This window comes from Lotus japonicus, chromosome 2 (assembly GCF_012489685.1).
Source record: "Lotus japonicus ecotype B-129 chromosome 2, LjGifu_v1.2".
Taxonomy (NCBI): Eukaryota; Viridiplantae; Streptophyta; class Magnoliopsida; order Fabales; family Fabaceae; genus Lotus; species Lotus japonicus.
The window spans coordinates 92,334,936-92,362,859 of NC_080042.1; the positions used below are offsets into that span (position 1 = coordinate 92,334,936).

The 27,924-nt window shown below is 36.6% G+C and overlaps 5 protein-coding genes across 9 annotated transcripts; 3 read left to right on the forward strand and 2 right to left on the reverse strand.

The window, feature by feature from the left end:
- Positions 1 to 10,015: 10,015 nt before the first annotated feature.
- Positions 10,016 to 10,794, forward strand: LOC130737299 (TLC domain-containing protein At5g14285-like). The gene is made up of 2 exons (XM_057589051.1): positions 10,016 to 10,564; positions 10,657 to 10,794. The coding sequence occupies exons 1-2, from the start codon at positions 10,016 to 10,018 to the stop codon at positions 10,792 to 10,794; spliced, it is 687 nt and encodes a 228-aa protein (XP_057445034.1).
- A 1,453-nt stretch (positions 10,795 to 12,247) lies between these two features.
- LOC130741076 (pentatricopeptide repeat-containing protein At4g18975, chloroplastic) lies at positions 12,248 to 15,407 on the reverse strand. 2 transcript variants are annotated; one of them, XM_057593863.1, is made up of 7 exons: positions 15,138 to 15,407; positions 14,957 to 15,052; positions 14,794 to 14,868; positions 14,560 to 14,703; positions 13,990 to 14,202; positions 12,815 to 13,053; positions 12,248 to 12,639 (listed from the first exon to the last, which is right to left on the reverse strand). In XM_057593863.1, exons 1-6 carry the CDS (start codon positions 15,171 to 15,173, stop codon positions 12,817 to 12,819), a joined length of 801 nt encoding a protein of 266 aa, XP_057449846.1. In that variant the 5' UTR covers positions 15,174 to 15,407; the 3' UTR covers positions 12,248 to 12,639; positions 12,815 to 12,816. The 2 variants fall into 2 exon arrangements, with proteins under 2 accessions (XP_057449846.1, XP_057449845.1); XM_057593862.1 differs by having other exon boundaries at positions 12,248 to 12,697; positions 15,138 to 15,393.
- A 714-nt stretch (positions 15,408 to 16,121) lies between these two features.
- LOC130741078 (acid beta-fructofuranosidase-like) lies at positions 16,122 to 19,786 on the forward strand. The gene is made up of 7 exons (XM_057593867.1): positions 16,122 to 16,990; positions 17,392 to 17,400; positions 17,558 to 18,417; positions 18,502 to 18,663; positions 18,737 to 18,972; positions 19,088 to 19,175; positions 19,278 to 19,786. The coding sequence occupies exons 1-7, from the start codon at positions 16,393 to 16,395 to the stop codon at positions 19,479 to 19,481; spliced, it is 2,157 nt and encodes a 718-aa protein (XP_057449850.1). The 5' UTR covers positions 16,122 to 16,392; the 3' UTR covers positions 19,482 to 19,786.
- Positions 19,787 to 21,572: 1,786 nt separating this feature from the next.
- LOC130741077 (ankyrin repeat-containing protein At5g02620-like) lies at positions 21,573 to 24,359 on the reverse strand. 2 transcript variants are annotated; one of them, XM_057593865.1, is made up of 2 exons: positions 24,051 to 24,359; positions 21,573 to 23,707 (listed from the first exon to the last, which is right to left on the reverse strand). In XM_057593865.1, the coding sequence occupies exon 2, from the start codon at positions 23,531 to 23,533 to the stop codon at positions 21,893 to 21,895; it is 1,641 nt and encodes a 546-aa protein (XP_057449848.1). In that variant the 5' UTR covers positions 23,534 to 23,707; positions 24,051 to 24,359; the 3' UTR covers positions 21,573 to 21,892. The 2 variants fall into 2 exon arrangements, with proteins under 2 accessions (XP_057449848.1, XP_057449847.1); XM_057593864.1 differs by having other exon boundaries at positions 21,573 to 23,718; positions 24,051 to 24,256.
- Positions 24,360 to 24,806: 447 nt separating this feature from the next.
- Positions 24,807 to 27,843, forward strand: LOC130741079 (thylakoid lumenal protein TL20.3, chloroplastic). Of its 3 annotated transcripts, XM_057593868.1 has the most exons (7): positions 24,807 to 25,067; positions 25,148 to 25,310; positions 25,454 to 25,483; positions 26,314 to 26,420; positions 26,795 to 26,829; positions 26,927 to 27,055; positions 27,318 to 27,843. In XM_057593868.1, the coding sequence occupies exons 1-7, from the start codon at positions 24,830 to 24,832 to the stop codon at positions 27,513 to 27,515; spliced, it is 900 nt and encodes a 299-aa protein (XP_057449851.1). In that variant the 5' UTR covers positions 24,807 to 24,829; the 3' UTR covers positions 27,516 to 27,843. The 3 variants fall into 3 exon arrangements, with proteins under 3 accessions (XP_057449851.1, XP_057449853.1, XP_057449852.1); XM_057593870.1 differs by lacking the exon at positions 24,807 to 25,067 and having other exon boundaries at positions 25,201 to 25,310; positions 26,268 to 26,420; XM_057593869.1 differs by lacking the exon at positions 24,807 to 25,067 and having other exon boundaries at positions 25,203 to 25,310; positions 26,263 to 26,420.
- Positions 27,844 to 27,924: the final 81 nt, after the last annotated feature.

Sequence of the window (27,924 nt, forward strand, 5' to 3'; positions counted from 1 at the left end):
GAACCCGGACCAGAAGCCTAGGCGAAATCCCTTAAGGAAATGCACATTCACCAAACATTTTGAATCAAAATATATATATTATTATTAGTGTTATTGCTATTATAAATAGAAACATTGATATGAAAAATAATCAATCAAATATTAATAATTAAACATGTATAAAAAAATTAAAATACTGATTTAATGCATATATACAAATTTGAGTGAATTTAAGTCTTATAATTTAAAATATTTAATTTTTTTCATATTTAAATAATTAAAAATTTATAAGTAAAAAGTTGTGGTAGATTAATACATAATTATCACTATTAAGAACATATAGTTGAAACAATTGTTAAAATATATTTACTAAAAAGATACAAAACATAATATTACATGAAATTTAAATTGTAAATAACAAAAGTCACCCGTACAGGGCACGGGTAATCCCGCTAGTTAGTTACGACTTACGTGCTTAAATGTATAATACTTGTTAAGTTTAGTACCCTCATATAAATTCCATACCAGAGAAAAAAAGGTGCCTAGAAAATAGCTAGAAGTACCGGCAAATCAAATTTTGTTGAGACCCGGTCATTCTGGCACATATTCTGCAGTTTTGATCGCCTTTGGCCCTTATATTTTCTAGGTTTGTAGGTATTTGTTTTCGGCAGAAGGAAATGATCATGTCAATGTTTCCCGTGCTTCTTGTGACAAGACCATACATTCTTATTACAAATAATGCTCATTATTGCTTGGAAAGGAATTTCAGTAACGGAAATCTTTCAGAAAGATGGCTTATAGAGGAGTCTCTAGCATTTTCGGCACAACATCCATTACAGATAATGCTCATTATTGCACTCAAGTGGCTTTATATTTGTTAATTTATCATGCCACTATCAAAATCACTAGATGAATTTTTTTCTTCTTCCTAATTGTTGTTTAAACAAATCATTGAAGTAATTGACATCTCATTTGTTCCTCTTTATTTTGATTTAGGTATCTTGGATCTGGTTCTGAACTTTTCGGGCTATCATCGTTGGAGATTCACAGATGTGCTAAGAAATATTCTCAAAGTCATTGTTAGTCTTTTTTGAGTTATTGCTCTTCCAACCTTCTATGTGCATTCCTTCGATGGTGCCCGAGTTTATCAAGAAGGTGCTTTCCTTTCTTCATCAAATTAAGGGGATTCCACCATTGTACCTCCTAGCACTGGCAGTGTATCTGCTTGACTGCTTCCAAATTTACTAGCAGCTGTTCTCTTTCTTTTCCCAATGCTGGGGCGTTGGATTGAAAACTCAGATTGCCACATAGTTAGACTTCTCTTATGGTGGTCACAGGTAATTTGTCATCTCATTCAACACACTTGCACGTGCTGCTATTTATTTCTCTTTATCATAAATACGTGAAACTAATTTTTTAGGTCTGATGCTTGTTTTAGTATACTTGTTGTTCACTGTGAAAGTAATGCATATCTCTACCTGATCATAAAAATCAGGGGAAAGCAATATTTTTTTTTCCTATTTTATCTTCATAAGCAGCTAAAATACCTAAGTGTGTATAATTAATGGTTGTTAGAAGTATATATAAAATAATTAATGTGTCTTCACCCAACAAGCTTAAGCTTTTCGAATTGAGAGACCCTATAAGTTGTCTACAAATTTTTTGATATGTAAATGTTAGTTGTTAGTAATATTAGTAAATTAATCAATTTTAGGGTTTCTAACCATGGGCCCTTCAACCAGGACAAATATAATTTATGATGTATTTAGTTTCAATTAAATTTATGAATTTTCCCCAAAATAAAAAAATTGAAAAAATGAAATAATAATATAATGTGAAAAGAGATGACCCTTCAACGGCTATAAAATGAACATAATTAACTTATTTGTTGCATTAATGAAAATAATGACTTTATATTATTATTTTGAAATAAATGATTATTTATATTTTTTTTGCAATCATCAATAATATTAAAGTAAGAACTTTTGGATCCTTACACTAATATTATGTAAAGCTAATGTTACACAAAGAAGCAACAAGAGTAGAGTTCTACTTCCAGGGCATGCCTAGAATGCTCTCTGATGCGTTATTGTTTTTGGAGGCTCCTGTTCTAGTTAAGAGGGCTTCCAAGCCCACGTGACGATTCACTGTCTGGTTATGGTGAGTTTCTTTGGCCGCCTGTTACAAACTTTGGTTGGGCAATATCTATTTACTTCACAAACTTGAAACTGCCTAAAATACCTTAGGTCTGGTATGTTGGATAGATGTCGACATTGTTCGTCAAAGTTAACACATGCACCAACTATTTTTCCTACCCCTTTGAAATAAAAAATTCCAGAAGTTAGATAAGTTGCAATACTCTTCTTTGATTAATGATTTGTCAAATAATCCTTAGTTTAAAAAAAATATTTGATTTGTTCTTAAAATCAGTTGTTTATTTTTTAATTTAAAACTAAAATCTCAAAACATTTTAGAGGTTTTTTCATACTTTACCAGTTTCAGTCACATGGCTTTCAACTATGCAAAATATATCATTCAAACTATTCGGCTTTTTTTCTTTTCATAAACATGGTTTAAAAATTAATTTTGAAAACAGTTCTTAAATTCAAAAAACTAATAAAGGAATCAAACAAGTTCTAAGGGTTTGACTTGTTGCCAACAACGCATGAACGATGCATTCACATCTTACCTGAACTTTTTTTTTTTTTTACTTTTGGTGGGATTTTTATGTAGTGGCCCAATTTAAACTCACTCAGAAACCTCAATGCCTTTGAAATGCTGGTGGAACCATACGTCTTAAAAGCCATCTTTGCAATGATATTTCCAGGTAAGAAAACCCAGCACTGGAAATACCATTGCAAAATTAATTTTTAAACTATGTTTATGAAAAGAAAAGAAAAAGAGACGAATAGTTTAAATGATATATTTTGCATAGTTGAAAGACATGTGACTGAAAATGGTAAAGTATGAAAAAACATCTAAAATGTTTTGAGATTTTAATTTTAAATTAAAAAATAAAAAAACTAATTTTAAGCACAAATGAAATATTTTTTTTAAACTAAAGATTATTTTACAAATCATTAATCAAAGTAGAGTTTTGCAACTTATCTAACTTCTGGATTTTTTTTTTCTTTTTCTCAGGTGCTACTTACAGCTGGCATAGACAGTGGACATGATTGACAATCCATTCATACAGAGATGAGGGGAATCCCTTTACATTGGAGAAAACAATTTTAACGGAGAAGTAGGTTTGACTGTTTGAGTTTAATTAATATATTTTTTAATTACCGCGTTACGTTCACTTTAAACATCTGGCACGCCTACAATCATAACTTGGCCCTTGTTTGGTTTCTTATTTGAGTTTAATTTCTATGCACCGACGGTGTAAAGTTATTTTTACACCATCAACCAATTAGATTTTAAGGATGTGAGAAAATCTCTATTTTTATTTAATTTCATTAATTGACGTGGCACATCCTTAAAATCTGATTGGTTGACGGTGTAAAAAAACTTTACACCGTCGGTGCATCAAACTTTTTCTCTTCTTTTTTTAGGCAAACTTTTACCTGATGGTTGGTGAGGGATGGTTATAATGATGTTTCTCTCATATCCAATAAATGGATGCCAAGTGGAGGTTTATTCCATGTCATCTTAACTTATAAAATTCTTAAATTGGGACTCCAACTATTTATATTATAAATTTTACAACATGATAAAAATACAGTATTTATTCAAAAATATTTATTTTCTTGTTTTTGAATTGATTTTAACCTTAAAAGTAATTTTAAATATTTCAAGCTGATTTGGGGCAAAGCTATTAACTTAATTCTTCCTCCTCTCCTCCACCGTATATCATCATCTTCTCTGCCGTGTTCATCTTCTTCTCTGGACGTGGTTGGAAACACTGGCAAGTGGCAAACCAGATCGAACCTCCATGTCGTCGCCTCCAGATCTCTCTCCCCGGACTATTTCTGTGCTATAAACCACTCAAAGGCCCCGCAGTCACCATCGCACTAAAACCCAGGGCCACCATGCCGGAGCACCGCATCACGCTGACCCCATAGCCACCGCAAAACTTGAGCTTCTCCACCGCGCCGAACCACCTCTCTGCTTGGCTGCGAACGTTGTCGCTGAACCACCAGCGCTTCTCCATCGCGAGCTTCCAAGTTCCATGGTGCATCTACAGGCGAGGATCGAGTCTCCTCTCGCTGAGACCAACAACAAAACCACCAGATTCAGATATGGATTTTGAGTGTTGATCTGCTCGGTCCCTTTCCATTTCCCTCTCTTGAGTTTGCAAAAACCCAGATCTTCGGTGGTGGTCTTCTTCGCCGGTGGGTTGCTGGTGTTCTACTGAAGGGACAAGGGAGAGGTAGTCAGAGGAAGGAGAGGGAAGAGGTAGAAAGAGAAGATAATTGGGGATAAAATGTAAAACTTAAAGATGTTTAAGGACTTAAATTTATAATATAAAATTGACTGGTCAAACAGATGACATGGCATCTTAGCATCTTACTATTGGTCACTTTAGGGCGGGCATGACTGCTGTTTAAAACACAACCAGCATTTTTTAGTTTGCCTTCTTTTTATTCTATTTCTTAAATTAGTTTGCTTAAGGTTGAATTTGTTGCACCAATAAAATGAAATGAAGCAAAATATGCAATCTGTTCTGTTTTAAAGGACACTAAATGTTGTAATAATTACTCAAGGAGTAATAATTACATAGTGTTCCAAAATGACAAGTGTGTTGATTTTGCATTGAATGGATTGGAATGAAGTCCCACATAGAAAGTTGAGCAACTTTCCAAAGCATTTATATATCATTAAATGTCAACCATTCAACAAAGAGACAAAGAGAGGATATAGTGCCACATGTGCATGGTTTGGTGGTCCCAAGCTTTTATGTCACATGTTCCATTCACACCACCCCTCGCCGGTGTCGCCGGCGTGGGCGTAGAGGCGCTAGTGGCGGCTTGTACACGGCACGGCAACGCGGTTGCCGTAACGTCTGTTTGTTTTGCTCGTTTTAGAATTTGAATTTTGCACCTGTTCATGAAGGGTCGCAACTATTCACATATGAAGGGTTGCATTTGTTGGTAACAGACATAATTTATGAAGGGTCGCAACCTTACAAATTATTCTGTTTTTGCCTATAAATAGTGTGCATGTTCAGAATTCAGAACACACAATCATATCCTCTGTTTTTCCAGAAAACACTTCGCTGCAATTCGAGTTTTCATTATTCTTGTGCAAACTCGAAGTAAGGCTGATTATCCTGGGTATTCTAGCATCCAAACTCTAAGACGAATTCAGAGAGTGCTTGAAATACTTTAAGAAAAGTGATTTCATCACGATCAAGCCTATTCAATTTCGCAACACTAAATTTACTAATTTCTCTTCCTCTATAGCTTACACTGTTACACATGATATATTCGGGATTGGCAATGTTGCAGGGGGACTACACTGAATTGTTGACCAGTGTGCACTACAAGAAAACAGTCATGTAGTGAGGGCCAAATCAATTACTAAATAAGTAAAATCGGTCACTAAAATATTTAATGACCGATTTAGCAACTGAATTATATCGGTGATTAAAATGTTGGTCGCTACAGTTAGTGACTGAAATAATAACTGAATTTAGCGGACGGAGAAAGCAAATGTACAAGGCCGCGTGTCTAAGAATCTCATGCGATCTGAATCTTACCGCGGCGAGTGGGATGATGATGACATGGTTCTACAAGCTCGACAGGATTTTGCTAATTATCTGATCTGATTTTATGATAAGTCCTTAGTCAACCAAGTCATATGATCAGCTCCCGCCGGTTCAGCGTTTTTCTTCATGATCACACAAAGTCAGCTTCACTGCGCAATTTTAAAGAATGAAAATTTATGTTTAAAAGTGATGATGTTATGATATTATAACTCATCCACAAATGAATATGAAATTTATGTGATTAACTAATATATTCACACATTCAATATTCAAGGCATAAGCAGTCAGGCTTTCTACATGAAGCCCTTGATACTACTATTTCTAGTCCAGGTTCATGATGCATAACAAAACCTAGGTGAATTCTGTGGTACCCATATTTTTTTTCGGGTGTGGTACCTCATATAGTACTTTAAGTTATAATTTTGTTATTTTCTTAAAAAGAATGGATAATTTATTGTTGCAATTTTTAAGAATTTAAGTTTCATGACTCAATGAACTAATAACATATTGTATTTAAGTTTGTTTATATTGTTCAATGCATGATTTGAAAAACTAGGGTTTTATGTTTAAATTTCAACTTTGAGAGATCATCTAAAATCCTTTCTTGTAAGGATCTTTTTTCTCCATGCCTCACCTATGTTGAACCTTGCAAATCTTCATCCATCATTTTCTTTTAAGTTCAAATTGTATTATTTTTCTATTAATTTATATCATTCTGGGTACCACGCCTTAATCTGGCTTAAGGTACCACAGCAAGCACCCAAAACCTATTCATTTTTTCAGTTTATTTATTCTTTTACCAAGCTCAATTAATTGGGAATAAAATTGATCCAGATATTCCGATCTCGATGGAGTCATATTCTTAACTTTGCTTTGCTGCGATCAATCAACTATGCCCATCGGCTATAACTAGGAATCTATTGTTTCAAGTACTCTTGATGAATATGTTTCTACACGCCTCGCGCTAACTATTCAATGTACTCATATGTCGAATGTCTCCTACCTATCCCCTCAACATAATAATAGCCGGGGAGCGCCCCCAAGACTATCCCCCTGAAGGCGCCTAACACGTACACCCCCGCCCCACCACCATAACACCCTTCTAAGCAAGGGATGAGTCATTCGAACGACACCAACGAACCAATGACATAACCCTAAGATAAAGAATGATGCATCCGAGACAAAAACTCTTACCCGTCGTAACAAATAACATGGAAGAAAGATTTGATAAACCTTCTGAGTTCTGACACACCCATACCAAATACAAAGAAATGCAACGACGTTACATTCGACCTAGGGTTCCACACGCTAGAATGCTATTTACCAACAAAAATGGCATCATAAGAGAGAAACGCGAACTAGCTAATGACCTTAAGAGGAAAACCGGGTCGTGTACCAAGTAAACCTCCACACATCAACGCATTTGGTGAGAAAATGGATCATATATAATAAAAAGACAACGACTTAGATGCCCGAGATCATTCTCGCCAAAACAATGTCAAACCTGCACTGCTACCGAAGTCATTCAGTACACTACAAAATTATGGTGATCACTGTAACATGAATATAGTTTTTCACACTTTCTTATATTTCCTTCGTGTTTAATTCTTAATAAAATTTAAAATAAGTAATTAACTAACAAAATATTTTTTTCTAATTAAAATATTTATTTTTCAACTAATTTATCGATTGTTTATGTAATTACGTTAACTTTATAGAATAGTAATAATATCATATAGTAGTTATAAATTTCCAAGTAAAAGTATATTATGGTTATAGTATATTAATAAAAGAAAAAAGCACTTTCCTTTCATTTTAATTCAATCTAACCAACTAAAAAATTCATTCCTATTTTCTTTATTATCCCTTCATTTCATATTATTTCCTTTCATTTACCAACCACATTCATGCATAGCAAAAACATGATCGAAACCTTCTCCAAAGATCATATTGGCCGGACTGTTGTAGTGTTGTATTTTTTTCCAAAAATGTTTTGTTGACACCTCACACACCTTCACTTCTAGAGAGAGAAAGAAATAAAATAAAGAGAAGTGAGATATATGATTAATGATCTGATAGAAAAGTAAAGGAGAGACATGAAGAAGAAGAAAAATGTGAAAATAAAATGGAAGAGAAAGAGGGGTGTAAACATATCAATATCATAACTTTTTTTTTGTTAACTATTTTTGCTTTTCTCTTCATTTCCCCGCATAAAAATAAATTACAATTCCCTAATATTTTTGTTTTGCTTGTGCTCAAAGCAAAAGTAGTACCACTGTTCACTATATTAGCTAGCAAGAGAAGAGAGAGGGTCAAAGCAGGTAGTATTTGTGAAAGATGTGTGCAGTCTGCAGTGCAGTGCAGCATACAGGTCTGCAAATCACTCTCGCTCTAGAAGGCTATGTACCAAGGCTATAGCATTTGTTAGACCATTTACAATGGTTTGTTTAGTTTACCTCTTTTCAACACAATTTTTTCTCTTCCTAACACTCCACATCATTTTCTCTCTCCAATTCAACACTCTCTCAACAATTACCCACTCCAATGGTTTTCTCTCAACACCCTACCCCACCACTTTTTTATTTCATATTTTTATTTAATTTTATATTTTTGTTTTTATTATTTACATAAAATTACAATTATTGTTTTAAATTAAATTAAACAATAAACACTTAATAATTTAATTTTTTTTTTAAATATAGACAATAATTTATTTTATTTCCTTAACTTAAAAATTGAAGACGACAAACTAAGCACACAATAATTTATTTTATTTTCTTAACTTAAAATGCAAGACAACAAACTAAGCACACAACACATAAATAACGTAATTGTTGGGATCCATTTCAAAACAAAGGCTAATAGAAATATAATAAGATGGTGAGAGAGATAATAAGATGGTGAAAAACTTGGCTTTTTTTTCTGTGTCCAAATCAAACGAACCAAGTCTCTATTTATAGAGAAAAAAAAATCATGAATTTTTTATAATTTTTTTTTCAGAAAATATTTTTTTTGATGAAATAATTGAGTTCAAAAGATAAGGGAAAAAGAAATCCGACGAACCAATCAGATTTGGACACATGGCAAGGGAAAAAGAAATTCACTCTCTCTCCTGTGCGCAGACGCGCCTTGTCTGGGCGTGCACGCCACTCGCCTGTCGATGGCCACTGGCCTCGCGCCACGTGGCACACCGCAGATCCCTCAACATTGTTGAGCTTCCTCAACATTTGTCCCCTCCCTCTCTCCTCCACATCACCCTTAACATTCTTCAACAACTACTACAACATCTAAACAATCCTCAACATAATTTTTCAACAACCATTGTAAGTGGTCTTATATCACGTCTTTCAATATTCCTCTTCTGTACAACGAAAACAAATTTCATACCTGCCCCAAGGACTAGTGCCCAAGTATAACCGTTTTTTGCTAGTTATTCGAAAATTCGAGTTCACCTTTCATTAGGGCGTGTTTGGGTGCATAGCGCGTTAATGCCCACCCCTAGGGGTGGGAATAGGCCAGGCCGTTCGTAGGGGCCTATGGCCTAGCCTACCACAGGCCCAGGCCAGGCCAGACCAAATTGGTAAATAGCCAAGGCTTAGGCTTTTTGAAAAGCCTATTTAGTTAAAAAGGCCAGGCTCAGGCCATTCAACAAGCCTTGTAAGCCTTACCGGCTAGCCTATTTAAGTAAATATGATTAGTATTTTTTGGTAAATTGTAAATATGATAAGTATAAATATATTTTACCCTTGATGATGTCTATATATTAAAAATTTATAATAATATCTTGATATTATATACTTATTGAGATTTTAGTATATTTAAGCAAATTGACTTATATAACGATTCAAAGTTATAAGTCTTTTTAAAAATAAATATATGACGTATTTAAATATCTTAATATGGCGTGTGATTTTAAATTGGCTCTTCAACTCTAAGAAACCAACATAATCTCGTTTAGTTTCATCACGACCTATTAGCTGATAATATTATAAGTCTGATTGTTGAAAATATTATTTTAGTATAATTTAGCCCGTTAGCTTATAAGTTTGATAACTTCTTTACAGATAAATTTATTAACAAACGTAAAACTCTTGTTGTGAAACGGGTCTTTAAACAGGCTACCAGGCCAAGCCAGACTTTCGGAAGGCCCAGGCCAGGCTCGAAAAAAAGCCTTTGATAGGCCATAGGCCAGGCTCAGGCCTTAAGATTTTTAAACAGGCTAAGCCTATTTAAGCAAAGCCTACCTAGGCCTAGCCTATTCCCACCCCTACCCACCCCTATATAAGAAAGCAGCGTTAGAAGAAGAAGAAGAAGCTAACCACCAAAATGCCAACCCTTGAGTTTGGTTTTCTCCTCTTTTTCTTCATGTTCCTCACCATTTACCTCTTCGGCTACTTCATCATCTTCCCGAAACGCACTCCCGAGTTTAGGTTCGAGTCATGCAGCTGCCTCATCTCCCTCTTCCACGTAGCCCCCGCCGTCATCACCGGCGCCATCGCCTTCTTCTTTGCCGGCGACCGCGCCTTCGCCTTCCTCTCTGACCCCAACCTCATGGCCACCAACACTGCGCTCCAGAACACAGTTCTTGACTTCAGCATGGCCTTCTTGGTAGCGGACCTGCTGCTGCACTATGCTGCCACCTTCTCCGGCGCAGCCACTGACAAACTTCTCTACAAGCGCCACGTGAGCACTCTCTTCCTGATCGTCACATGCCGCCACCTGGTCCTGCACTGGGCCTTCGCTGTGCCGGTGCTCCTCTTCCTTGCCGAGGTGGCCAACATGAGCCAGAACCTCTTGATCCTCGCCGGAGTTCGTCGCCGGAAGGACTTCTTCTCCGCCTGGGTGAACCGCTCGTTTACGACGGTGCGCTCATCGGTGTGTGGTATGTCGCCTCATTTCATTGTGTTCTGGATTCGTCCGTTGTACAATGGTGGCAAACCGCGTGGGCCTTGTCCCTGTGGATTCAGATGTGCTGGGTGACGCTTTGGGCCATGGCCATATATGCGAGCATTGCGGGGATTTATGCTTCTTGGAAACAGCTTCGTGTGGAGGGAGAAAAGGGGAAACCAGAGAATCTCAAGAAGCAGCAAGAAATGAAATCATGAATCTCTTTTGGTAGCTGGGGAGTGTGGGCAGTAGAGCAGTGAAGTGGGGGCATTGGTGGGCGCCATTGTTAGTTAGGAGACTAAGCTAGGTTTCTTTCTTTGAGCTATCTGTTAAGCTAGTTTAGATGCAAAATTAAGCATGTGTTTGTCTGAGATTATCCCCCTTTCTTATGTAAATAAAGATATTCCCCTTTTAACTCTTTGTGATTAATGCCTAAATTGCTTTATTGCTAATTTTGTGTTTCTTCATACACATCATGGACTATCTTCTAGTATTAAATATGAATATAAGTTCGTTCAGGGATTTCTCTTTTGAAGTCAATAAAAATGATACTTCATAAGTTGATTTGATCTGATTGTGATTTTCCGTTTCTTCTGTTATCAGCTAGGTTGTAGTTCTTATATAGGTAGTGTTGCTAGTGTGGTTGATATCTATCGAGACAACACAAGGGTTGCTAAACAAGTCCACATTTCAGCTAGGTCAGTGGATGAAGATAGGCTAGGAAATGTACAAGGCAGCATTTAAGAACAAGCTCATGCAACCTGAGACTTCCGGAGATGAGTGGGACTATGGCTATGTTTGGCATGCCATTTCAGCTAGCTTATAGCTTATTTGACTAGCTTAAAGCTTATTTGACTAGCTTAAAAGCTCTTCAAAGGTGTTTGGTGAAGGAGCTTATTTTAGTAGCTTAAAGCTTTAAGCTATAAGCTATCTCAGGTAGCTTATAGCTTAAAGCTTATAGCTTATTAAATTTATTCTCATTTTTATCCTTATTATTTTATTAAAATTCTACCCTTACCCTTATATATTTATAAAAACACTAAACTTATTTTCTCCTCACACTTACGTATGCAGTTTCCGCCACCATTCCCGCCACACCGCTGCGCACCACAAGTATTATAAATATTATATTAATAAAAATAAATAAAAATAAATATTATATTTTTAAGATGATATATAACTGTAGCTAATAAAAATATTTAAAGTGATAATAATTTTAATATTAATATCATATTGGTATTAATGTGAAAATAAAGTAATGTAATATAAAAATAATTATACAAGTGTGTCCTTTTATGTCATTTTACAATTTCAGCTTGTTTAACAGCTAGTTCTACCAAACACTTTTGTTTCAATCACGTAGCTTTTCAGCTTTCAGCTATCAGCTAGCTTATCAGCTTTCAGCTATCAGCTAGCTTATAAGCTTTCAGCTAGCTTTTTAGCTTTCAGCTAGCTTATCAGCTAAACATGCCAAACATAGCCTATAATTACATTGTTCTACAAGCTCAGCAGGATTTCGCCAATTATCTGATCTGATTTTATGACAAAGTCCTTATCCAACTAATTAGTCATACGATCCCGTAGCGTTTTTCTTCAAGTTCACAAAGTCAGCTTCATAGCACAGTTTTGAATAATGAAATTGTTGCTTAAAAGTAATAATGTAATGATATGTTTATAACTCATCCATAAATGAACATATGATAATTATATGATCAAATAATATATTCACACATTCCAAGACACATTCCAAGACTTGATAAGCAGTCAAGTTTTCTACATGCTGCCCTTGATACTACAATTTTACAAATCATAATAGTCCAGGTTCATGATGCATAAAAAAAAATATTCATATTTTTTTGTTTATTTTTCTTTTAACTACCGAGCTCAGTATAAATGGGAGCAAAATTGTTTGAACCATCCTCTCCAAATGATTGGCTGATGGCTATTAGAAGCAACTTTAACTTAACACCTCAGACATCCAGCTGCATGACATGGGATCTAGCTTTGAAAATTCAAACAGTCGAATAATAAACACCTTCAGGTTCTTTCTTCAGAAAATTCAACTGGTGAGCATGAAAGACTGGAATCAGTTCTCTGTCTAGAAAGAGCAATGTGTTTTGTCTGAAACAAAACATGAGTATGAGTGCCCCTGAAAATTTTACTCTTGCAATACTTTGCAACCATACCAGTTCAAGATCCAATCCAATTTGGAAAAAAGAAAAAATGAGAGTACCTGACCTTCAGTTCTCCTCAGATGAGGATTCTCCAGAATCCTCGAGTTTCTCTTTCTTCTTTGTCACACCTGACTTCCTTCCACGTTTCTTGGTTGGTCTTTCCTCTTTGAAGAGATGGCTATATTTTTCCAGCACCCTCTCTTTCTCTGTAACTAAACCTAACATCTCATAGGCATTTGCCACTTTGTCAATGATTAGTTTATCCCGAGGCTTACGATCAAAAGCTTCCAGTCCCTTGAAAAGCTTTTTATCAAAAGAACAAGAACAAGAAGCAAAGGTTAACTGGATATTAATCTTACTAGAAATGTATAGAACTATAGAACAAACAGAGTAAGGATGCAAGCTCAATTTTACATAAAGTACAACAATATTGTAAACGGACAAACTGATATAAGCAAATTATTTTATTTTTCCCCTCAACAGAAATGAAATAGTGAAGTATTCAATTCTATTCTTTTATATTCAGACCATGAATATTATTCATTAATGCTAAACAACTGTTTTGTTATCCTTTGACATTGATCAAAATCAACATAGTAATGACCAGAATCTATAACTTCGATGACAGCTATTCATTCCACTTCTCAAATCTCAACAGTTACAGTTTCATATAGGTGAAGATTTTTCGCATTTGAAGGTTGGCGTAAAAAGAGCAGAACAGGGCAAATAATAAAACTCCAAATAAAGGTTACTGGTAAGTGAGTTTGAAGGAACACTGCATGTAATATTCTTGTTTTATTTAAGCTCTCATCAACTGCATTTCTAGCTTTAATTATTAATATGAATATTTTCAATAAATGAAGAACATCTATCATTCTATTGCTACTAAAAGTGATTCATCCAATCAGACAATCAATTTAGTGCAGCAGAACCAATAGAAACAAAATCCAGGACAACCAAGCTAATATTGTAACACATTGCAGACTAATATTGGAATACAACAATAACAATAACCAAGCTTTATTCAATTAAGCGATGTTGACAATCATTTACATGGATGATGGATCAATCACGCCATTGGAATGAAATCTATTAAAAACAAAAAATTTCCTCATTCCACTATTGGGAGAAAAGTACCAACCAATCAAGTTGTCACCATTGCAAGCATATTGAATAGACAAATAAGTGGTATAACATATTATCAGGAAAAAATAAGAAATGCCACAATCGAAAGCTTACCTTAACAAGTTCTTCAAGCATGTTGTTGCGATAATATACTGATATCATGAGATGGCATAACTGCCAAGGAACAGAATGCAGATCAGTGCCAATTTTCATTTGCCAGAATTGGTGTGCTTCTTCCACTCTATGGTCCATATCTAAAGCTCGTATCAATTGACCATATGTTCCCATTGTTGTCCCCTGCCCCTTGCTCAGCATCCATTTAATTACCTGGGATGGGATATTAAAGAACCAGTGTTAAATGATAAAACCACCTAATGTTGGCAATTAACTTGTTTGGCAACATGCACTTCCATCACTAGAGATAGGCTCATTGAATGTCTTCCATTTTTTGTTCCAGAGTCATAAGCTTTATAGTAATTGTAAGCTTATCTTATCCAAATCCATTTAACTTGCAATGCATCCCCATTAAGAGTAGAAGTTACTTATTACCCTCAGTCTAACATATCACTAACTACATGTCTGCACTCTCCTCTTTCTATGTTCAATTTCATTATAGGAAATGCTTTATTTTGACAAAGAAAAAGCCTAAAAATAAATAGATAGGAAGCACCACTTGAGTAATACCTGAACAATTCTATGCCACTGCTGCTCCTTCTCAAGATTACACAATATCTGTCTTAATGAGCCAATGGGAAAGTTCTGCTCCCAGGCAACCCAAGCATCAAGGGCACCATACACAGCCTCCTTACTATCATTGATTTCATGAAGCTGCAAATTTTTGGTTTCAAAACAACAAATTGAGATCCCCTTACATGCTTAAAGTATCAAATACATTACATTACTATTATAACTACTTACTGTAGTGAGAAGAAACTTGGTTTTATCCTTTCTAGATACATTTTCCCCAATATAACTCTTCGGAAGATGATTTGTCTGCGGGGAAAATGAATTCAAACAATTATGGCATGAAGCATGTAATGTAAGGTAGGTAACTCACAAACTGTGAATGTTGGTTGAATACCTGTGGCTGTGAAGACTGTAAATCCAATGAAGGATGCAACAATTGACTGTAACAGCAACGACCATCACTCAGTTTCACTTGACTCAATCTTCCAACCTGAATTACGAAGTGACATGAATGTTCTAAGTAACATAGAGAAACAACAATAAAGAGAGAGAGAGAGAGAGAGAGAGAGGCTCACGAGATAAGAGATTCGCGGTGACGTCCACCGCCACATGGTGGTTGGTGGTGTGAGGGAAGTTCGTCGCCGCTTCCTGAACTCACCGGAGCCGGCGCCGCCTATTTGTCTGTTGTTGTTTTTCTTTCTCCCTCTCGTTTGTTACTCACTCAGACTGGGCCTGACCATTACAACTATAATTTGGGCCGTCCCAAACCCTTTTTTTTAGGTACGCTTTCTTTCTTTTTTCTAACATACCAAACAAATTGCAAAATCCACTCTTTTTCTCACAACGTTCTCTCTACCCATATTTTATCTTTTCTTTTTCTCTCCTAAACCAAAAAAAACATAAATGATTCATTGTATCCACATAATCACAACCTTCAAGGTGGCGCATCAGCGCATGAGTGAAATGTTAATGTACTAAATAAATTATATTAATTCCTAGGTGTGTTGGACCAATTATCCTAATTAGCTACTAGCGATTGATCAAAGTTTTGCAAAAGGTACTTGCTTCATAATAATAAGTTATATATGAAACATTATTCGGGGATAGGTGACACTGGGACAAAACCAACCTCACATCTGGCAAAACCAAATGAGAAAGGCTTGCATTGTACTCATGAAAGCATTACATCACATCTCATACGTGGTGTAAAACGAAGGGGCCAACACATAATCATGTTGATAAGTACAAAAGCCATGGAATATGTTTTGTCGAATGCATTATTTGCAGGCATTATTGGATGCAGTAACGGCGAAGAATGAATGAAATACAGACTTGTCTGACTCATCAACGAGTTACTCATGTCAGAAACCATCATAAGAGGAAAACTCATTGCGGGGGATGAAAGTTGAGTTGCATTTGGAATCCTGAGAATAAATAATTAATAACATACTTTACATATTTCACATTGACATGGAAATGTTCTAGAATTAATTTAGAAGTTATAAATTTTAACTTAAGGTAATATGCAAGTTTATGTGAATAGCATATAAATATGTGCACCAATATTTTTGGATCATTTATGAAATTATAAAAAATAGACAATCATGTACACAATCTAACAACTAAAAAACATTTTAGAAGTTTCAACCTATTTTAAAAACCAATCAACCAGGTAAGCGCGCAGACAGTGAATAAAAGTCAGAAATCATTACCATTAGAAAAAATGGTGAGCCACCAACCTCAATTATTAAGTTAAAATAAACTGGCCCAATCTATTTGGAAATGAATGTTGTGGCTATGTGACATGAATCCTTAGACTCCTATAAATATATGCTCTGGTGGCAATTAGTACATCTCACTTGTGTGATTCAGCTCACATTTTGTGCACTTTTGTGCGTCATTTGGTCCATCCACTCCTCTTTGTGTACTTTTCCATCCCACTGCCACAAGCAATCTCTCCATTGTAAACCCATTTTCCTAATTCTCATGGGAACCAGCATTGGTTGTTCCTCTGATCCTAATGACTCTCAAGATCTCCCTTGTTCTTATGTTCCTGTACCCGATGGCCCCCACTCCGCCAGAGCTCCGTCGACGGAGCCTCATAGCCAGCTGAAGGGAGTGCTTTTGATCTCATGCGGGTTGCTCATGCTAGTGCTATTGGTGGCCTTCAATGGCTACAGGGCCTCAAATAGACATGAATATGATGATGGGAATGTGTCATTGCCAACGTTAACATCCAATGAAGAATTATTAGCTTGGCCAACATGGCAGCCTGTTCCACGTGGTGTATCTGCAGGGGTCTCTGAGAAGTCCAATAGGTTACTCAACTCCAACATTAATAATAGGGAATCATATCCTTGGAACAACAGCATGCTGTCATGGCAAAGAACAGCTTTCCATTTCCAGCCTGAGAAGAATTGGATGAATGGTAATTATTTCATTTTCTTCTTTTGCTTCATATATATGTAGACAATAAAATGGTGTTAAACATATAATTAAAGTGAATGCTCAATTACGTCCGGCATCAGACAAGTTAGTCTTTAAGAGAAACCCTACAGTCTCTGATTGTGTTAAATGTCGGTCAAAATGATTAGCTTGGCTGACATTTGACACAATCAAGACCACACGAGGTATTTCTTTATTCTAGGGACTAACTTGTCTAACACTTACTCTTTCATAGACGAAAATTGAGCATTCTCTAGATATATTTGCATAGATAAGGAATAAATTAAATTTGTCAAAACTCCAAAGGACACTAACTTTTTCTTGCTCTTATTTTTGGGTGACTTTGGCTTCTCTGATGATGGAATTTGGTTTCCTATGCTACAGATCCTAATGGTAAGAGCCTCCTTCCTTCTCTCATTGTTTTCTGCAATTTGGAAAACAGAGTCTCAACCTCTGTTCTTGAACGACAGCTAAACAAGTTTGTTTTAGAACCACATGACACAATTATGTGATCAAATTGAACCTTTTGACATTGTTGTTGCAATTTCAGGTCCAATGTACTACAAGGGATGGTACCATTTCTTCTACCAGTACAATCCCAAGGGTGCAGTTTGGGGAGACATCATCGTTTGGGGACACGCCGTGTCAAGGGACTTGATCCACTGGCTTCACCTTCCAGTGGCAATGGTCGCCGACGAATGGTACGACAAAAATGGTGTGTGGACTGGCTCAGCCACCATTTTACCCAATGGTGAAGTGATCATGTTGTACACCGGTTCAACCAACGACTTGGTGCAGGTCCAGAACCTTGCCTACCCTGCAGACCCATCTGATCCCTTACTCATTGATTGGATCAAATACCCTGGAAACCCAGTTCTGTTCCCACCACCAGGTATCGGTACCAAGGATTTTCGTGACCCAACCACCGCTTGGCTCACCTCTGAAGGAAAATGGCGCATTTCCATCGGCTCGAAGCTTAACAGAACTGGAATCGCCTTGGTTTATGACACAGAGGATTTCAAGACATTTGAGCGTGTTGAGGGAATCCTTCATGCTGTGCCTGGCACTGGCATGTGGGAGTGTGTTGATTTCTTCCCTGTTTCTTCTACTGTTGAAAATGGCTTGGACACATCATTTAATGGGGCTGGTGTGAAGCATGCGATGAAGGTTAGCCTAGATGATGATAGACATGATTATTACGCGCTGGGGAGTTATGATGAAAACAATGTCAAGTTCACACCAGATGATTTCAAGAACGATGTTGGTATTGGATTGAGGTATGACTATGGTGTCTTTTATGCATCCAAGACATTTTATGATCAGAGGAAAAAAAGGAGAGTGCTGTGGAGTTGGATTGGAGAGTCGGATAGTGAACATGCTGATGTTGCCAAAGGTTGGGCATCGGTTCAGGTAAGTTTATAACTTATTGTACTTTTCTTGTTTATAAATTGTGTTTTGGGGAATAATGACATCGGTTATGCTCTAATTGAACAGGGTATTCCAAGAACAGTGATGCTTGATAAAAAAACCGATAGCAACTTGCTTCAATGGCCTGTTGCAGAGGTGGAGAGTTTGAGATTGAAAAGTGACAAGTTTGAGAATCTAAAGGCGAAGCCAGGGACAGTGGTGCCCCTAGACATTGCTACAGCCACACAGGTTTGAGCAACGTTGAATTTTTCTAGTGATGAGTAATTTTTCAAGTGATACTAAATGACATGAAATGCAACAGTTGGATATTGTGGCTGAGTTTGAGATAGATAAGGAGGCGTTGGAGAAGACAGCCCGATCCAATTTGGAGTACAAGTGCGATAGCAGTGGTGGATCAGCTGAACGTGGTGCCTTGGGACCTTTTGGTCTTCTGGTTTTAGCGGATGATGGTCTTTCTGAATATACTCCTGTCTACTTCTATATGGTTAAAGGAAGAGATGGACATCTCAAGACTTACTTCTGCTCTGATCAATCAAGGTATTAGAGTTGTTTTGTTTTGACCTTGAAGTGGTGTTTTTGTTTGAAAAAATAAAAAATTGTATTAAGTTGTGATAAAAATACAATGTTGAATTTGTTTATATCTTTTTGGTAGGTCTTCTCTGGCGACTGATGTTGATAAGAATATCTTTGGAAGCTTTGTTCCAGTACTAAAAGATGAAAAGATGTCTATAAGGATATTGGTAAGTTAACATTCCTTGAATTTTATTTGGTTCATAGCATCTTATGTTAATTATATGCTCATGAACTAGACCAACTAATAGACTTAAAAGTATATAATTTAGGTGGACCATTCTATAGTGGAAAGCTTTGCTCAAGGTGGAAGGACGTGCGTGACATCCCGGGTATATCCAACAAGGGCAATGTATGGAACCGCTCGATTGATGTTGTTCAATAATGCTACTGAGGCTACTGTGACTGCCTCACTAAAGGTTTGGCAGATGAACTCTGCATTCATACGACCATTCCACCCTGACCAGAGGACATAAATGGCAGGGATAAGAGAATTAGAAGATTCAATTACATAACATAGCTGAAAGATGTTGCATCGCCAACTGGTACTGCTCGCATTTAATCCATGGCACCTTCTTATCAATCCACCTAAAGCTCTGGATTTTGGAGCAAAAGCACACCGCTCCTTCAATTTTGTCCAAATCTTTTTCCATTTGCATGTGTCTATTGTTATGAATTAATTATCCCAAAAGCTTAAGCTGTTAGGCAAAAGACACATGAATGATTATATTTCAAATACACCTCCTCACGCAAGAGCTCACTTGGGCTTTAAGCGAGAACATTGCAAATGTCCACCTACTATGTGCTAAAATTCATCTTTTTTTATTAGAAAATTTGGGAGCAACGAGGGTTGAGTTCTAGACCACTAGGTCATAGAGGCTGTGATACCATGTCATGAACCAATTATCCCAAAAGATTAAGTTGTTGGGTAAATGACACATGAATGGTTATATTTCTAACACTTGTAACGATATTTACAATAATCAATGAACGAAAGAAATACAAAAAAGATAAGAGCAATCAAGAAATCACTCGAGCAGACTCAAATTCACAAGGGAAAAGGAATGTATCATAATTACCAGGGGAGGAAAGCAGTCTTCAGCTGCTCGACGCGGCACAAAGAATCCACCATCAGTGCTAATATCAGAAGCAGTCAGTCTTGCTTAACAGGTGGGGTGTTGTTGACTTCATCACAGTTTCAGTACCCTCCTCCGCTACACCATCAGCATCAACTTCCCCTTCCCGCAACTTCTGCTGCACTTGCTACAAACAATAGCCGAGTTCATACAAATTCAGTTAAAAGGCTCTCATTTAATACAAACTCAGCTCTGAGAATTGGCAATGGAACCCCAAGATGAGACTTGAGAATGAAAATCTTGCTTAAAATCAACCATTTGCAAGTTAGGCTGATTTGGTCCAAAATAAGATCATTCTAATTTTTACTGAATGGCATGGACTGGATCAGATTGACTAAAATTCAAATTAGCCTATAGTGAAGCATACATTTTTTTCCTCTACTATCCGAGAATACAACCACAAGCTTGACAGGTATATCAATTGCTACTGTCATATTACATAAAGGCATGTTGAATCAATAATAACAAGAATACAATGAATAAGAAGGAACTGAATAAGAAAAATGCCAATAGAAGAATCCACTAATGATAGTATCACTGAGAAGGCTTCACTAATGATACTACAAGACCCAATAAAAGTAAAATCACATATGACAATACGAGACAATGCCAGGGTGTTTGGCATTGACACCTCTCGATGCAAGAAAAAAAAAAGCTCAACCTTCCCACTTAGGCCACTATCATCTTCAAAGAAGGGCAAAAATGAAAAATAATCATCAATAACATAATAGGTAATATATTGTTTCTATTCTACCTCTTCTTGCTAGCTTATAAAGAATGAGTTGTCTATCATAAGAAATATAGACATGTCTTATAGAATGAAGAATAACTCAAAAGAACAATGATATGATAAGAATCAATAACTTGCACAGTGATTAGAACTGAGTGATACCTTTTCTATGGCCATCTCTACTGCAGATTGCTCTGCATCCTTCTTTTTCTTAAAGGTCCCTGACACAACAGAAAGTTCAGGAAGCTACAATGAAAACGATAAAGGCAGGTACCCACATGTGGAATGTTTAGTCCTGGACATTCAGTTTCACAAACCCCCTTCACTTCCTCTACCACATTACATAGCAAGCCTTATTGCCAAAACTTTGGTGTATGCCTTAGGTGCAACAGTTGGTTTTCTCAGCAACTGGAGGCTGTTCTTCCTTTTCCATGCGAAAGCTCAGACTTCAGATTATCTACTATCTATCCTTGAAAATCAAATATTAAAAATAGATCAGCCAAAAACCCATCTATCTCTTGTTTTTTTTTTGATAAGCCCATCTATCTCTTGTACATTGGAATTCAGTATCATGTCATCATATCATCAATAAACTACTTACAAGTGAAAACTAGCAGAAAATGTAAATTGTACACAAATAATGACACATACATTAGCCTTCCCATTTTCTTGAAGGGATATTAAAAATTAAGCCAAATACATTATTAGCAAGAGATAATTTTTTATTTATCATTATATTTCACTGTATTTACAAGCACAAGTACAATCCACAAAATACTTAATGACAACATCCTTTCTAATCATGCATGGATGCGGTGATGATTGCCCACCCATTTCCCTCTCCACCTCCTTTTGTCTAGCGGCTTCTGTAGGCTGGCAAAGATCATAGCTTGTATTCGTTCAATCTGATACTGTTTAGTAGGAACTACCTATTATTATTACTTCAAGAATGTGCTGGGTTTTCAAAAAACAAAATGTGCGAGGAGGATAGAGACAATTTCGTTCATATATATCAACTATCCTAAAGGGCGTACATCCTCTTTTCGCTGTTTAAAATCTCTTGGTCTGGGGCATAAGACATTGAGAACGAACGACTATCCGCCCTTAGTTTAGTCTCGTCTATCCTGTGCAAAATGACACAATAGCACATGGAGCCAATTGTAGAGAGCATTATCAAGCTTCCAATCACTGTAGCATATATGGCAAGCCACCTTGAGTGTGATCCCACAACTACGTATGTGAGAGAAATAAAAGCAATGGAAATGAAAAGGCAAGCCATCCACATCAGCTTGTTAATGACGAACACAAGCTGCTTCTTTGCCTTCTGCTCAATCACAACTACAGAAGTTTGAACCACCACAACAGCCAGAGAGATGAATAATGCCAAACTATCAAACACAAAAAATATCAGGAAAGCCGCATTGTTTGCTATATTTGCTTGTCCAAGTGAAAAGCCCTGTTCTTTCGCTTCAACATATTGGCCAGGGACAGTGAAGATGGCAGCAAATGCGACTGTTGCAATGAGAACGGCAACAATAGTAGCAGAGTTTATCGCATTGTTCAGGCCGCTAATGTGAAGTTTTTTCAGCTTCTTTGCAATTTTCTGGACCCTCATACCAGTCTGACGTGTCTGTTGGAGTTGGGATTGAACATCATGCTTTATGTCACTGACAGTCTGCTTAAGTTGCCTCGATGCATTAGGAGGTTTCCCTTGATCCGTGGAATTGGAAGCCCCAGCATCCCTCAATATGGAAACAAGTTCTGGATTTCCAAATTTTTCTGCAACGTCAAGAGGAGTCTCTCCAGCCTTGTTCGTAGCATTGATATTGATACCCTCCATTGATAACAAGCAGCGGACATTCTGAGTATGGCCCTTCTTTGCAGCAACATGTAATGCTGTATTTCCCTTATTATCCTCTAGATTCAAAACTGCTGGGTCAGGTTTTACCAATTCTAGCAAAATTTCTTCATTTTGCCCTTTCACAGCCATGTGTAGTGCAGTTTGACCTTTCTTATCAGTCCTAAATCCAGTGCTTGGGTCCTTTTTTAGTAAGGCTTTCACGACTTCCAAATGTCCCATTCTAGCCGCAGAGTGAAGGACAGTCTTACCATTATTCCTGGCAATTTTTGCAAGGTTTGAATCTGATTCCAAAAGGAGATTAACCACATCAATATGACCTTGTGTTGCAGCTGTGTGTAACGCAGTTGAATTACATAAATCTGTGGTCATGGCCAAGTTGGGAAAGGTGTGCAGCAGTTCCCTCAGCACCTCAAGGTGACCCTGCTTTGCGGCAATAATGAATGAATCATAGCCATTTCTGGCCACTATGGAAGCAGTTTGCAGGTCCAAGTATTTCAGTATCTCGCTAACAACCAAGGCATGCCCATTCTCTGAAGCCACATAAAGAGGGGTCTCCCCTTCTAGGTTCTGCTTTGCCAACAAATCCTTTGACTCATAATTAGAACAATTTTGAATTATCTCTTTTACTCTACTAAAGTTCCCAGCCCGAGCTGCTAAGTGAATGGGTAAGTCACCGCGTTTTCCAGGTGATTCCTTGCTCTTCTTCCTCTCGCTTCCCATGAAGCTGAGCTGCCTCTCCATCACAATGCGAAAACTTTTCTGTTTTTCCATGAATCCACGAAAACTCTTCTGTTTTTCCATTGTAGATGCCCGAGAACTGAACTGAACTGATCGGTTTCTCCAAAATCTCTAGAAAACTTGTCCTCTTTCTCTTTCTCTCTTGATGCTGAGATCAATAAAGTTCGATACCTAAACAGATCGAATTTCACAGCAATTCTGGAGACCGATTTCCACAATCTCAAGACTCTTTCTTACCTGTTCAGAAACTAAAAGATAAAGGATTAAAGGATAATTTAAGACCTGGATGGATGCATCTAAAATTTTATTGAAACCACAGTTGACAGACACTGACACTCCCATCAACAATCAGAGAGCAATTTAATTTGCCCTATCCTATCGTATGCTCGCTCAAAGCAACAAGTTACTAATTTGACATGTTTTGTAGTAACAAGTAGAAAAAGATAATTATGAGCATAGGCAACAAGGCTAGCACTGGTATCAATGATTGATTCACACACAACACGAAAACAGGGAATCAACTCCCCTCCATCGATGATGTGAAACAGAAAACAACTAGAAACCAGATTTGAAATTTTACCTTGATTGAGAGATGGAAGAAGAAGACAGAGAAGATTCATTGAGAGAGAGAGAGAGAGTAAGATCATGATCATAGGGTGAGATGTGAGACGAACAAGAGGGAGGTGCAGTTGCCGTGTGAAAGAAAGAGATGAGGGATTTAGACAAAGTACAACACACTTGTGCTGTGTTTGGTGTGAGAAGTACAAGGAGAGGAAGACATAGGAAAATGAGAGAAATTAAATTAAGGCCCTTCTTATTACTACATCATGCCATCAATTTCTACTAGTTAACTTTAACTGAGTGTGGTCGCGTGAACTTTTTCGCATCAATTTTAGTTCCTATTAAATTCTGAAAATCATAAATATTTCAATCACTCATCTTTCACCACCATCTTCTTCCTCTTCCACCTACATCTTCTCCATAGATCATACATTTTCACAAATAAAAAAATCCAAAAATTCAATTTGCTTAATCTCCTCCATCTTCCTCCCTCCACCCTTTTACTTATTCTCTTCCTACTCAAATTCATCACAAGAAGAAGAAACACTCCATCTTCCGACTATTTACCTTGACTCGTCAAGCAACTAACCACTTATATATAGATTAACATATATTTATGCTTACGAAAAGATAATAGTGAAAAAAATATGAAAAAAATTAAAAATAGTGCTTGATAAATATTCACATTTGCAATTTGGGCCGAATAATAAAACTTAGACAGGTGGCGTTACGAAAACCAGATAACACTGGCTAGAACACGTGTGCTACTACTTACCACCAGCCACTTCCTTCACTTCGATGTTGAACTTTGAAGCTCGCTCAATCTTGTTTTTCCTTCCTCGTTCCTTGGTAGATAATCATATCTCTCGCTTCCTCATGATGGCACTTAATTCATTGTCACCACTTTCAATTAATATTAATTCTCTCCATGTATCTTCACGTCCAACTTCCAAGCTTTCAAACTCACTGCACTTTCATCCAAAATCCTCTCCCATTGTATTATGTCAAATGAACTCAAACAGAGATCATCCTCAAGGTGAGTACAGTTTTATTTTTTCATTCAGGGTTGTAATACAATGTCTGAGATCCTTGGTTGCCATGTGACGGAAAATGCAGAGTCCAAGAAATGGGGAAAACTGGTTTCAGCTACATTGGCAGCAGCTGTTATTGCCTTCAGCTCTGACATGTCTGCCCTTGCTGATCTTAACAAATTTGAGGCTGAAATCAGGGGTGAATTTGGTATAGGCTCCGCTGCCCAATTTGGCTCCGCAGACCTCAGGTTATACTTTTACTTGATTCTGCCTTCAGAATCAATTGTGTTGTAGTACAAGAGTTTCCAAATATGCATTATTTCTGTGTTGTTAATCCTTTGTGTTATAGGAGGATAATAGCTTACTTATGTGTGTGTTCATTGTAATGCAGGAAAGCTGTGCATGTCAATGAGAATTTCAGGTATTCTCTTCTGCTGAAAAGTTAAATTTGTCCTTCCTTATAACTTGATTATAATTATAACAAAAAATATAAGAGGAACAAACCTAGGATCATTATTGATAGAGTGGAAATTGGAATTAAGATGATTGAAATATAGTGGAGAATCAATAAGGAAATGTGTTTATTTTGTCTGTACTTACTAGAATGGCTTAAAATAAAAAACTGGGGAGGTTTTATTAGTTATCAACTGTAACTTTTCTTTTGGACTGAACAAAGATATAAGAATGTGCATTGTGCCTCAATGTTTCCTTTTAATTGTTCCGATTTTGGTTATACCAGGCAGAAGCAAGCATTTGCTCTGCACCATAGTTTTCGTAATTTATTCTACACTGTTAATGAAACATAGAGAAAATCCATTTCACCAGCCCACACATTCTAGATTGAAAATCACTCAGTTTTGTTGTGCTATTCAACATCCATTGGTTCCTTCACTTAAATTGATGTCATGCATAGGTGCTGAATTATCAACAGCACTGCTAGAGGCACTACAAAACGGGCAAAATAGAATCAGTATGAAACAATAATTGTCAATTTTGAAAAGCACTTATGATATGCATAGCAAGAAAGTAGTATTTACTTTGTTTTATAAGTAAGCATTCAATTTTATTTAGAATTATCACTTTAATATAGTCCACTATTTTTTAATATATTCATGGGTAATTGATCATATTAAGAAAGTGATACTTCAATTTATTCTAATTTAATTGTCACTTCATAGCAAATTATTTGGAATCTAATAGTGCAGAAATTTGGAGTCCTCTATTCATGATCATTCTAAATGACTGATACAGAAGAGCCAATTTCACATCTGCTGACATGAGAGAATCCGATTTTAGCGGTTCAACATTCAATGGCGCTTACCTTGAGAAAGCTGTTGCATACAAGGCAAATTTTTCAGGTATAAGTTCATTGCAAGTTCTATTTGTAAAAAGTAACTAATTCTATACAATACATTCTCACAAAATTCAAAATAACATTGTTTTATATAAGAAAAAGTGTAACATTCATGTAATAGGTTATTGCACCCACAATTGACTCGAATTATTTGATTCATTCATCGAGTAGAGTCTATTGAACCAAGATTTATTCTGATATTACATAATGTGCGTGCTTGTAAACATTTCAGATAAGTTGCTTTATTGTCCTCTTGTAAGTTGTAACTCCTCAGTTTCTTGGCAGACATATTCCTGTGTTTCTTGTTGTGTGTATTTTCCAAGTTCCAACAGCCAATGATTTCTAATTCCGTTGAATATTTTTGCTTGCTATTTCTAGGTGCTGATTTAAGTGATACATTGATGGATCGCATGGTAACTACATCAAATTGATTAATTTATTAGTAAGTTTGCATATATTTTTTCCCTTTGACTCTGTTTATATCTAATTTTTCATGTTTGGGGTCTACAGGTTCTTAATGAAGCCAATCTCACAAATGCTATTCTAGTTAGAACTGTACTTACACGGAGTGACCTTGGAGGTTCCATCATTGAAGGTGCTGACTTTAGTGATGCTGTGTTGGACCTTACACAAAAGCTGGTATGGCCATTGATTGCTTAGAATGCTTATGGTCGACATTCTCATGGGAGATTCCACATGATAGGGGCTAGATTTCATTCTTTCCTTATACCATCCTTCTCATGGGTTAACCTTCCTCCACTCCATCCTAAAGTAACTTGGATTAATTCAATCGTGTTTTCATGTTCCAATTGAAGTCTTTTGTGTTTAGAGGAATACTAACAATAGGCCAGCTTTGTTTGATGCAACATATTACTTATTACTATTTGATCAAATTGTGTAGGCTTTATGCAAGTATGCTAGTGGCACAAATCCTGTCACAGGAGTAAGCACCAGAGTAAGCTTAGGTTGCGGGAACAAACGGCGAAATGCTTATGGCACCCCATCATCTCCACTTCTAAGTGCTCCACCACAGAAACTGCTTAACCGAGATGGTTTCTGTGACGAAGCAACAGGTCTTTGCGATTCAAGTGATAAGTAGTTTTTTGGAGTAATCATAGCTGAAAGGCCACATTCTTGTAAATATGTCAGGGACTACATTTGAGGCCTTTGTACCCCTTTTGGAGTTCTAAGAGCATATCAGCTTTGAAAAAATGAAGTCCTTTCTTAAATTTCCCTATTTATCCTGTCTTGGGTATTTTTTGTCTCTGTATCTAGTTAGCTGCCTAGCTGCAACTATTTTGTGCAGCCATTTTTCTCCCATGTAAAATCTATTCTGATTTTCTTGATACGGAGTTATGCTACGTGTTTTGGTCATGAATTCTCCTCCTTATGACATATATATAACTTTGATGAATCTTGAAGATCAATTTATTGTTCTGAAAGTTTATGCTTGCATTTACAGGACTAAACAAGGTCGTAAATTATTATTTCTATTGTTACTTCACATG